This window comes from Hemiscyllium ocellatum, chromosome 33 (assembly GCF_020745735.1).
Source record: "Hemiscyllium ocellatum isolate sHemOce1 chromosome 33, sHemOce1.pat.X.cur, whole genome shotgun sequence".
Lineage (NCBI taxonomy): Eukaryota > Metazoa > Chordata > Chondrichthyes > Orectolobiformes > Hemiscylliidae > Hemiscyllium > Hemiscyllium ocellatum.
The window spans coordinates 8232652-8245177 of record NC_083433.1 but is presented as its reverse complement, the minus strand read 5'-3'; the positions used below and the strand labels follow the sequence as shown (position 1 = coordinate 8245177).

Genomic DNA, 12526 nt, shown 5'->3' with positions numbered 1-12526 from the left:
CCTCACCCCTGACGTGAAAACAGCCTCCCTCACCCCCACCTGGGCACAGTGACCACCTAGAGCCCTAGACCTCATTTATCTTCCCATGATGCATCTCCATCTTGAGGCCTGCTCAACGATCAGTCTATGCCTGCCATCTGTAATCAATATGACGATTGATAAGATTATTAGATTTCGAAGTCTGTTGAGTCTTCTCTTAGCTTCAATTTCCTGCCTGTCCTCCCATTGCTCAACTACTTGTCTTGGTTACAGGCATTTTCAAACCAACCTGTTCAGAGATATGATTACACATCCCTGGAGTAGGTGGGTCTTGAACCTGGACCTCATAGTCCAGAGATCTGGACATTACTACTGCACCAGAAGAATGCTCTATCTTGGTTATATTCAATGATCCAGCTCCATTCCTCTCTGTTATGAGGAATACCAAGGAATAATGACTCTCTGAAGAAATTTTTCCTCATCTCTGTTTTAAACATAAGATAACTTATTCTTAAACTGTGTCCCTGGTTTTCAATTCTCCCACAAGTTGAAACATCCTCTCAGCATCCACCCTGCTGAGGCCCCTCAGAATTTATATGTTCCAATAAGACCAGTTCTCATAAGGATTAACCCCCAGTTAATTCTAGTGAATAAAGACCAGATCAGCTCAACTTTTCTTCCTGAGACACTAGGGACAGAAATTATGTTTCCTAATTGTGTTACTGGCCCAGGTACTTGACAATAATTTAGCAGGTCCCCGAAAGATCCAACCCCTGGTTATCAAGTTCTGGTGTATCTCATTGTCTTGTGTTCTCTAAATCCCTTTGCACACTCTGTATCCTCCACACAACCTGCTATCCTTACCTCTCTGTATGATCAGCAAAATATAGTCAATCACTTCATCCGAGTAATTAATATAGGCCACAAGTTATTGAGGTCCAGCATAATCCCTGTGACACTCCACTAGTTTGGTTTGTGATGCTAAAAAATTACCCATTTATCTTGAATCTCTTTCCTGTTGGTGAGCCAATCCTCTACCCATCTGATACATCACGGCACGGTGGCTTGGGGGTTAGCATTGCTGCCTCACAGCACCAGGGTCCTGGTTTCGATTCCTGCCTTGGGCAACCGTCTGTGTTGAGTTGGCACATTCTCCCTGTGTCTGCACAGGTTTCCTCCCACACTCCAAAGATGTGAATGATTGTGCTAAGTAGTCCATAATGTTCAGGGATGTGTAGGCTAGGGAACATCATGGGCAGAAGCTTTTCATATATTACCTTATCAATTGTCCTTTAAAAATGCAATGCAATAACATCTACAGATTTCTCTAACCTTATTTACTCACTGCACCAGAAAAACATTGCTAAAGCAGTAACAAATTATACAGTTTGGGAACCTTTACTTTTACTCATCCATTAAGTATGAAATATATGTCTTTTTATTACATGCTAGTTTTCTCCCATAATCCAGTTTCTCTCTTTTATTAATTTGTCCTTTTCTGGTCTCTTAAATTGTCCTTCATCTCTTGGGCTATATTTAATCTGTGCATTTTTTAATATCTTTTCTTTCAATTTGCTGTTATCCTTAAATACATTGGTTAGCTATCCTTCTCCTAGCATCTATTTTCCTCAATGGACTATATCCTTTTAGGTTATGAAACATCAGTTGATGCCTAACGCTGTTTCTCCACTGTCCTACCATTTAACCTTGCTTTCCCATTCCACTTCATCCAACTACATACTCAAATGTCTTCCTATCCTTGTAGTTGCTTGTATTTCAGTTAAAGGCAGTAGTTTCAGATCCAGATTTCTTGCCCTCAAACTAACTGTGAAATGTTACAATCACTCTTAATGCGAGGGACCTTTACTGTAGGGTCATTAATTAATCCCACCTCGCCTCTAATCAGGGCACATGATTTCTGTCCCTAGCCCTAGGGTTGAGTGTCCTGATGAAGGGCTTATGCTCGAAACGTCGAATTCTCTATTCCTGAAATGCTGCCTGGCCTGCTGTGCTTTGACCAGCAACACATTTTCAGCTGTATAAAATACAGACATTTCTCACTGACAGAGGGAAGACTACATGGCAATAGTAGTTGTAATAAGGTCTAGAATATACTGCTCCCCGGTTCCAGAATGCATTGTTGTAAGAAACTATATCAACTATGCTCATGAACTCATCTCTAGCTACTTTGGTGGTTTAATTTGTCCAATCTTTGTATATAATAAAATCTCCAATGGTTACTTTAACATCTTTCTTCCAGATCCCTCCTATGTCCTATTTATTCTTTGTCCTACAGTTTAGCTACCATCGGAATGCCTATAAAGCATTCTAAGTGTCTTTTGGTATGGGCCTTTCTCTTTTGCTATTTCTTATCTCTGTCCAAAGTTGAGTCTCTGAAGCAAAAACATTTCTCATGATTGTATTGACCTTGTTCTTCATTAATAGAACCAACACGCCTCCTTTTCCTTTCTTTCTGATCTTCCAAAATGTCAAATACTTTTGAATACTTAGAATTTAGCCTTGGTCACTTTGCCTCTTAAATTGCTACTTATTCAATCATTTTGGATACCCTTACTCTGACCAAATCTATAACACCTACACTAAAATGTGTGAGTGCCTCCTGGTAACACATCTCTCTCTAATGTGTCACAGTATCCAAAATATAGAGTCCAGCTAATCAACTCACACTGCTGTTCCTTGAGCTGCAGATACTTACAGAGACTCACTTGAGTCTCTGCCAGCATCTACATGCTACAGCTGCAACACATCACCAGCCTTACCATTTGTATTATATAGAAAGTAATTAATCAGGTTTCGAATTTAGAAATATCACTCAATTGTTGTTTGTGGTTTTATCAGATTGTTTAATCAGTTAAGCTATAAATTTAATGCAATGTTCATATTTTCCTAATACCAATTTAAAATACTGCCCATGTTTAGAGTGGTAAAATGTTAAAATCTCTCTAAACAATTACCTGCCTGTCCACCTAATTAAAGATTTTTAAAAAAATTTTTAAAAATTATCTTCTTTCTTCTCTGCACCAAATTCCCAAGTTAACAATCATACCTTATCAAACTCAGTCCTCAACAATGTCTGTGCAATAGCAAAACCTCTCCACTTTTATAAGGAACCAATGACTCACACCCAAGTTGTAACTGCGAAGGCAGTTTTCTGCTACGGTGGTTAATAACTATTTACCTTCAGTTAATTAAGCAATAATTGCTGCTGCTGTGTAGTTTGTGTTCTTTAAGTAGCTTACAGTCTTAAAGTTCTAAGTCGGAATTTGTTTGCTCCTTGAAATTATAATCTTAATTATTACTCTTGTTCACATCAGATACAAAAGGAACTTTTTTCTACACTGTCTCATCAAAACTCCCAAGAAAGGGTAGTAATTGGAATGAGCTGAAAATGTGTTGCTGGTTAAAGCACAGCAGGTCAGGCAGCATCCAAGGAACAGGAAATTCGACGTTTCGGGCCAGAGCCCTTCATCAGGAAATTGGATAATTCCAATTAGTAATTGGAATGAGGTCAGCTAGGTGGACGTCATAGAATATGAGTTCCATGACTGGGACTATTAATCTGGTACACTTGGCTGACTTCATTTCAATTATTACCTTTCCTTTGATGAGACAGTGTAAAGGAAATTCGAGGGCTCAGGGAGCCCTGGCTGACAGATATAAACAGGGATATCAGGGGTTCTGTTTACTCTAGGAGTCAGCTCTGAGCAAGCTGGGTCAGTGTCATGTATTATATATGTGTAAATAAAGGGTAATTTGGTGACCGGATGTTGTCCTCTCTGGAGTCATTTTAGTTAAAAATCACACAACACCAGGTTATAGTCCGACAGGTTTAATTGGAAGCACACTAGCTTTTGGAGCGATGCTCCTTCATCAGGTGATGAAAGAGCGTCGCTCCGAAAGCTAGTGTGCTTCCAATTAAACCTGTTGGACTATAACCTGGTGTTGTGTGATTTTTAACTTTGTACACCCCAGTCGAACACCAGCATCTCCACATCGGGAGTTATTTTAGTACAGGATGGGTTAGATAAATAGTAGAGCTCCTATTATATTGCCCCCATCAAACATTCTTAAGTCAGGTACAACGCAGCATGTTAAGTGAAGTTATATCTCTTTACTTTGCTTCAGTAAACTTCCAGTTTCTACCCAGAAATGGTCAAGAAATAGTTAACATGTATGTCATTAACTTAGGCAAAGAAGTTAACACGTCTGCTGCTGCCCATCTGCTCAACACCCACCCCCTCTCCAGGCTGCTTTCTTCAGTGCCTCTGTCACTATCTAATTCAGTGATTTACGCTGCCTACATGTTAATCAGCAGCAAATAATAGGGACCTCCCCTAAATATCAGGAGCATTCGATAGGCAGCACTGGGAACATTGACTGATTCTAATAATTCAGCCTGTCCATGATGGAGAGGGTTACTCCCAGTTAGTCACAAATACCATGGTAAACTCATCAGGTACATTAATGCCAAGATGTCCCAGCTGCACAGGCCATCAATCACTGATCAGTAGCTGTCACCTTTGCCCTTTAGATGAGTTGTTGGTTTAAGTCGCAGTCCTTAATATAAAAATTGAGCCTGTCTCTCCCATTGCACACTGGGAGAGATGGTGTTCCACTGTACTTTCATTTGAACATAACAGTACAGCATGGGAACAAAGCCTTTGGCCCATGATGTTGTGCCAACCATGATGCTAAATTGAATTAATCCCTTCTGTCTGCCCATAGTCCATATCCCTCCATTCATTGCTTATCTAAAAGCCATTTAAACAGCCTTCACCACTAGCCCTAGCAGCGCATTCCAGCTCCTACCACTCTGTGTGTAAAAAACTTGCCCTTCACATCTCCTTTGAACTTTCCCCCTCTTACCTTAAATGCATGTCCTCTACTATTAAACATTTCAACTCTGGAAAATGATTCTGACTGTCAACCCCATCTATACTTCTCGTAATTTTACAGACTTCTATCAGGTCTCTCTTCAGCCTCTGCTGCTCCAGAGAAGACAGCCTCAGTTTGTCCAGCCTCTCCTTATAGCTCATACCCTCTAATCCAGGCAGTGGCCTGGTAAATCTGCTCCGCATCCTCCCAAAGGCTCCATATCCTTCTTCTAAAATGGTGACCAGAATTGAATGCAGTACTCGAAGTGCGGCCTAACCAAAGTCTTATAAAGCTGCAACGTCACATTCTGGCTCTTGCACTCAGTGTAATATCTTTTCTGCATTTATTGGCTGAAGCTGTTTTGCACATGTTTTCTTGGTCACTGCATCAGGAATGGCTTCTGAGGAGGACCAACTTCTTTTCTTAAAGTTGGTCTGAATCAACATTTCTTTCTTTTTCTTGACAGAGTGTTTGGCTGGGCGATCGTGGCGACATCTTCACTGAACATGTTGATACCCTCAGCAGCCAGAATCCATTTCAGCTGTGTTATATTAATCAGGATTCTCCAAGGACTGGTCGAGGTGAGTGGACTAAATGATCCTCAATAAAGCACGAGAGAAACCATTCACTTCTCTGAATCTCACTTCTCTCTAACAACCTCACTTTTCTGAATGAGCCTCCAGCTCCATTCCTAGAAGCTCCACAACCACTGGTCCAGGATTAGTCTGTATTTGAGAACAGAGAACTTGAAATTGATAAATAACCGGGAGAAGATGCTTCAGTTTCTGAGGTTGCCTCAAATTATGGGCCCCAAGAAACTACAGAAAGTGGCAAACACAGCCCCGCAAGCCAACCCTCCATCCATTGACTGCATCTCCAATTCCCACTGCATCGGGAAGGCAGCCAACATCATCAAAGACCCCTCCCACCCCAATTATAATCTCTTCCAATCCATTGGGCAGAAAATACAAAAGCTTAAAGACACATACCAGCAGATTCAAGAAAAGCTTCTTCCCCACTATTATCAGACTTCTGAATGGACCCCACAAATTTCAAATTTAATATTGGCCTCACTCTCTGTGTACCTTCTCTGCAGCCATAACATTATATTCCTCACTCTGTTCGATTATTCCAATGCACTTTGTATGGTATGATCTGCCTGTATTGCACACAAAACAAAACTTTTCACTGTTCCTAGGTGCATGTGACAATAATAAATCAAATCAAATTGAAAACTCAAATCATAAAGTCACCTACTTAGGGTGGCTCTGTGGTTAGCACTGCTGCCTCACAGCGCCAGGGACCCAGGTTCAATTCTAGCCTCGGGCGACTGTTTGTGTGAAATTTGCATATTCTCCCTATGTCTGCGTGGGTTTCCTCTGGGTGCTCCAGTTTCCTCCCACAGTCCAAAGGATGTGCAGGTCAGGTGAATTGGACATGCTAAATTGCCCATAGTGTTAGGTGCATTGGTCAGAGGGAAATGGGTCTGAGTGTTACTGTTTGGAGTGTTGATGTGGACAGGTTGGGCCGAAGGGCCTGTTTCCACACTGTTAAGAATCTAATCTAAACGTACCCATTAAAAAATTCAGGAGCAAAACAGAAATTGCTCGAAAAACCCAGCATGTGGAGAGAAACCTATTATCTCTACGGATTCTCCCAGACCTGCTGAGTTTTTCCATCAATTTCTGTTTTTGATTCTGATTTCTAGCATCTGCAGTTCTATAGTTGTTTTGCAAAGAATTCAGGAGTAACTGAGTGGTGAGAGTGTGGAGCTTGCTGTAGTAGGTGAGGTGAGCAGTGAAGATGTATTTAAAGGAAAGTTGGATAGACACTCATCTAATTCTTTCATGGGGTCAAGGCGCTGTTCACAAGACCAGTATTTGTCACCCATTCCAATTTGGTTGGAACTGAGGACTGTTTTTGAGGAGAGGTTGAGAAGTTTGGGCCTGTACTCATTGGATTCTAGAAGAATGAGAGGCAACCTTATTGAAACGTACAAAATTTTAAGGGGACCTGACACAGCAGATGCAGAAAGGATGCTTTCCTTTGAGGGAGAGTCCAGGACCCAGAGGATATAATCTCAGAATAGGGGCTCGTCCATTTATGAGATAGAAACATAGGGGTCTCTATCACTGAAAAAGGCTCTTGGCCCATTGGGTCTGCACCAATCAAAAACAAGCAGCTGACTAGTCCCTCGAGGAGAAATTTATTCTGTCAGAGGATAATAAATCTTCAGGACTCTTTCCACAGAAGGCTGTTGAGTCTGGGTCATTGAGTATGTTCAAAGCTGAGATAGACAGAATTTTAAGATGTAAGGAAATCAAGGGTTATGGAGCAAAAGCAGGAAAATGGAGTTGAGGCCACTCAGATCTGCCATGTGATGGGCTGAATGGCCAATGTCTGCTCTTACGAATGGCAGAGGACAGTTAAGAGTGAAGGACATCACTGTGGGCATAGACTGGAATGTAGGCCAAACCAGATAAGGAGGGCAAATTTCCTACCCCAAAGGGCATCAGCAAGCCAGGTGCATTTTCACAACCAGTGCTGTCACTATCACCATCACAAAGATGAGCTTTATATTCATGAGTTGAATTCACATTCTACTGGTTGCCAAGGTGGGATTTGAACCCATGATCAGTCATTATCATTATACCACCATCTCATGATAAAGAAAGGAATAAGAGGTTAGGCTGGCAGGATGAAATGAGGGCAGCAGAGTGGGAGGAAGCTCAAGGGGAACATACACGCTAGGGTGGACCTGTTCTGTATCATTAATTTGTTTTTTGTTCTCAGACAAACATATTGATTTTGCATTTTATCTCCAACTTGAGCTGAGTTGAGTGACAAGCAGCCGAAATCTCAGTCAGGGTTCCCTTCCTTGGTCAACACTATGAGATGATTCTTGCCTGAGAGCGCGAGGTCAGGCCTGTGATGGCTTCAAGAATTAAATAGACTGCCAGCATCTACTGTCCACACTGTAACACACAGAACAGTAACTGGATGAGGAAATTGATAGGTATGCCTCATCCCTCATCAGGGACATGGGCCTTATGCTGAGGCAAGATATTGGACAGGGTGCAGATGGGATATTCCAGAATGGCATCAGGGATGAGAGATTTTGAGCCATGTAAAAAGACAGGAGGGGCTGGAATACGCCCCTTTGAAATTTGTAAATTCAATCGTGGAACATGGGCATACGTCGCGTAGTCAGCATTTAATATTTACACCTGGTTGCCCTTGAGAAGGTGGTGATGAGCTGCCTTCTCAACCCCCTGCAGTCCGTGTATTGTAAGTAGACCCCACAATGCCATGAGGGAGAGAATTCCGGGATTGTACACATTGGAACCAACGACATAGGAAAGGAAAAATATGAGATTCTGGAGGGAGAATATACAGATTAAGGCAGGAATTTAAAAAGGAGGCCCTCGAGGGTAGTAATTACTCCCGTTGCTACGAGCTAGTGAGAGCAAAACCAGGACGATAAAGCAGATGAATGCGTCGCTAAGGAACTGGTGTATGGGAGAAGGATCCACATTTTTGGATCATTGGAATCAGAATCTCTTCTGGACTAGAAGTGACCTGTACAAGAAGGATTGCACCTGAATTGGAAGGGGACTAATGTACTGGCAGGAAGATTTGCCAGAGTTGCTCGGGAGGATTTAAACGAGTAAGTGGGCGTGGTTTGTGGTAGGATCCAGGGAAATCATGAGAAAAGAGATCAATCTGAGGCTAGTACAGTTGAGAAAAGAAGGATCAGGCAGGGACAAAGCAGAGAACGAGGTAGGACTGATAAATTAAACTGCATTTATTTAAGTGCAAGAGGCCTAACAGGAAGGCAGATAAACTCAGGACCTGGTTAGGAATATGGGACTGGGATATCATAGCAATTACAGAAACATGGCTCAAGGATGGGCAGGACTGGCAGCTTAATGTTCCAGGATACAAATGCTACAGGAAGGATAGAAAGAGAGCTAAGAGAGGAGGGGGAGTGACATTTTTGATAAGGGATAGTATCACAGCTGAGCTGAGGGAGGATATTCCCGGAAATACATCCAGGGAAGTTAGTTGGGTGGAACTGAGAAATAAGAAAGATATGATCACCTTATTGGGATTGTATTATAGAGCCCCTAATAGTCAGAGGGAAACTGAGAACAAATTTGTCAAGAGATTTCAGTTATCTGGAAGAATAATAGGGTGGTTATGGTAGAGGATTTTAACTTTCTGAACATAGACTGGGACTGCCATTGTGTTAAGTGTTTAGATGGAGAGGAATTTGTTAAGTGTATACAAGACAATTTTCTGATTCAGTATGTGGATGTACCTACTAGAGAAGGTGCAAAACTTGACTTACTCTTGGGAAATAAGGCAGGGCAGGTGACTGAGGTGTCAGTGGGGAAACACTTTGGGGCCAATGACTATAATTCTGTTAGCTTTAGAATAGTAATGGAAAAGGATAAACCAGATCTAAAAGTTGAAATTCTAAATTGGAGAAAGGCTAATTTTGACGGCATTAGGCAAGAACTTTCGAAAACTGATTGGAGGCAGATGTTCGCAGGTAAAGGGACGGCTGGAAAATGGGAAGCCTTCAGAAATGAGATAACAAGAATCCAGAGAAAGTATATTCCTGTTAGGGTGAAAGGGAAGGCTGGTAGGTGTTGGGAATGTTGGATGACTAAAGAAATTGAGGGTTTTGTTAAGAAAAAGATGGAAGCATATGTCAGGTATAGACAGGATAGATCAAGTGAATCCTTAGAAAAGTATAAAGGCAGTAAGAGTATACTGAAGAGGGAAATGAGGACGGCAAAAAGGGACATGAGAGAGGTTTGACAAAGAGTTAAGAAGAATCCAAAGGGTTTTACAAATATATTAAGGACAAAAGAGTATCTAGGAAGAGAATAGGGCTCCTCAAAGATTAGAAAGACTGCCTTTGTGTGAAGCTGCAAGAAATGGGGAAGATACTAAACAAGTATTTTGCATCACTATTTACTATGGAAAAGGACATGGAGGATATAGAATGTAAAGAAATAGATGGTGACATCTTGAAAAATGTCCATATTACAGAGGAGGAAGTGCTGTATGTCGTGAAATGCATAAAAGTGGATAAATCCCCAGGACCTGATCAGGTGTACCCGAGAACTCTGTGGGAAGCTAGAGAAGTGATTGCTGGGCCTCTTGCTGGGATATCTGTATCATGGATAGTCACAGGTGAGGTGCTGGAAGACTGGAGGTTGGCTAACGGGGTGCCATTATTTACGAAAGGCGGTAAGGACAAGCTAGGGAACTATAGACCAGCGAGCCTGACGTCAGTGGTGGGTAAGTTGTTGGAGGGAATCCTGAGGGACAGGATGTACATGTATTTGGAAAAGCAAGGACTGATTGGGGATAGTCAACATGGCTTTGTGCATGGGAAATCATGTCTCACAAACTTGATTGAGTTTTTTGAAGAAGTAATAAAGAGGATTGAGGAGGGCAAATTGGTAGACGTGATCTATATGAACTTCAGCAAGGCGTTCGACAAGGTTCCCCATGGGAGACTGATTAGCAATATTAGATCACACGGAATACAGGAAGAACTAGCTATTTGGATACAGAACTGGGTCAAAGGTAGAAGACAGAGGGTGGTGGTGGAGGGTTGTTTTTCAGATGAGAGGCCTGTGACCAGTGGAGTGCCACAAGGATCGGTGCTGGGTCAACTATTTTTCATCATTTATATAAATGATTTGGATGTGAGCATAAGAGGTATAGTTAGTAAGTTTGCAGATGACACCAAAATTAGAGGTGTAGTAGACAGCGAAGAAGAATATCTCTGATTACAATGGGAACTTGATCAGATGGACTAATGGGCTGAGGAGTGGTAGATGGAGTCTGATTTAGATAAATGCGAGATGCTGCATTTTGGGAAAGCAAACCTTAGCAGGACTTATACACTTAATGGTAAGGTCTGAGGGACTGTTGCTGAACAAAGAGACCTTGGAGTGCAGGTACATAGCTCCTTGAAAGTAGAGTCGCAGGTAGATGGAATAGTGAAGAAGGCGTTTGGTATGCTTTCCTTTATTGGTCAGAGTATTGAGTACAGGAGTTGGGAGGTCATGTTGCGGCTGTACAGGAGTTTGGTTGGGCCACTTTTGGAACATTCTGAGCAATTCTGGTCTCCTTCTTATCTGAAAGATGTAATGAAACTTGAAAGGGCTCAGAAAAGATTTACAACGATGGTGCCAGGGTTGGAAGATTTGAGCTATAGGGAGAGGCTGAACAGGCTGGGGCTGTTTTCCCTGGAGCGTTGGAGGCTGAGGGGTGACCTTATAGAGGTTTATAAAATTATGAGGGGCGTGGATAGGGTAAATTGACAAAGTCTTTTCCCTGGGGTGGGGGAGGCCAGAACTAAAGGGCATAGGTTAAGGTTGAGAGGGGAAAAATTTAAAAGAGACCAAAGTGGTAACTTTTTCATGCAAAGGGTGGTACTTGTATGGAATGAGCTGCCAATGGAAGTGGTGGAGGTTACTACAATTGCATTATTTAAAAGGAATTTGGATGGGTATATGAATAGGAAGGGTTGCAGGGATATGGGCCAGTTGCTGGTAGATTAGTCTAGATTGGGTTCCAATATCTGGTCGGCATGAACAAGTTGGACCGAATGGCATGCTTCGTGCTGTACATCTCTCTGACTCTCTGACTCTATTTTGACCCAGCGATATATTTCCAAGTTAGGATGGTAGAATTTGGTGGTGTTACCATGTATCTGCTACACGTGTCCTTCTACATGGTAATAGTCATGGGTTTGGAAGGTGCTGTTGAAGGATCTTTGGTAAATTTTTGCAGTGCTTCTTGTAGACAGTACCCAGTGCTGCTACTGAGCATTGGTGGAGGAAGGACTGGATGTTTGAGAATGTGATGGCAATCAAGCAGGCTGCTTTGTCCTGGATGGTGTCAAGCTGCTTGAGTGTTGTTGGAACTGCACCCGTCCAGTCACGTGGGTAGTATTCCATGGCAATCCTGACTTGTGTCTTGTAGATAGTGGACAGGTTTTTGGGGTGGGTCAGGAGGTGAGTTACTCACTGCAATTTTCTTAGCCTCTGACCTGACCTTGGTAGCCACAGGTTTCAGGTGAGATTTAATAAGAGCAGCTCCAGGGAATTTGATCAAGTAAATAGGGAAGCTATTTTCAATGCCAGGTCGGTCAATGACCAAAAGGCACAGATTTGAGATAATTGGCCAAAGGGAAAAAAGGGGATATCTTTCCTTTAACACAGTGAGTTATTATGATTTGAAATACGCAAATCAAAACAATCATACTGGGAGCTTCAAGAGTCATCTTCAACAGAGACTTAGATCAGTACCAAATAAGAGAAAAAAGTGCAAGGCTATTGGGATAGAACAGGGCAACAAATGTTGTCCCAGCCAGTGATGCCCGTGTCCCACAAGTAAATAAAATAAATCTCATTGAACAGGACTTTCAAAGAACTGGGACGTGCATGATGGGCTGAATGGCCTCCTTATGCTGTAAGCTTCCTTGATTCTATAAACCAGACCCTCCAGGGAAATGGGTGATGAACATGTAAATTATATCACACATATTGGACAATCATCAATTAAAAAAAAATGACCTCGCCTCTCACTTTCTGTGGCAGGATCATCTGTGAGACAATGAATT

General features: G+C 42.1%; 1 protein-coding gene across 1 annotated transcript in view; it reads left to right on the top strand.

Annotated features, from left to right (window-relative positions):
• Positions 1-12526, top strand: part of LOC132831198 (vesicular glutamate transporter 1-like) — a 95040-nt gene that overhangs the window by 65256 nt on the left and 17258 nt on the right. Inside the window, exon 6 of the mRNA XM_060849211.1 lies at positions 5342-5456. Coding sequence (XP_060705194.1) covers positions 5342-5456 — 115 coding nt within the window. The remainder of the gene's footprint in view (positions 1-5341; positions 5457-12526) is intronic.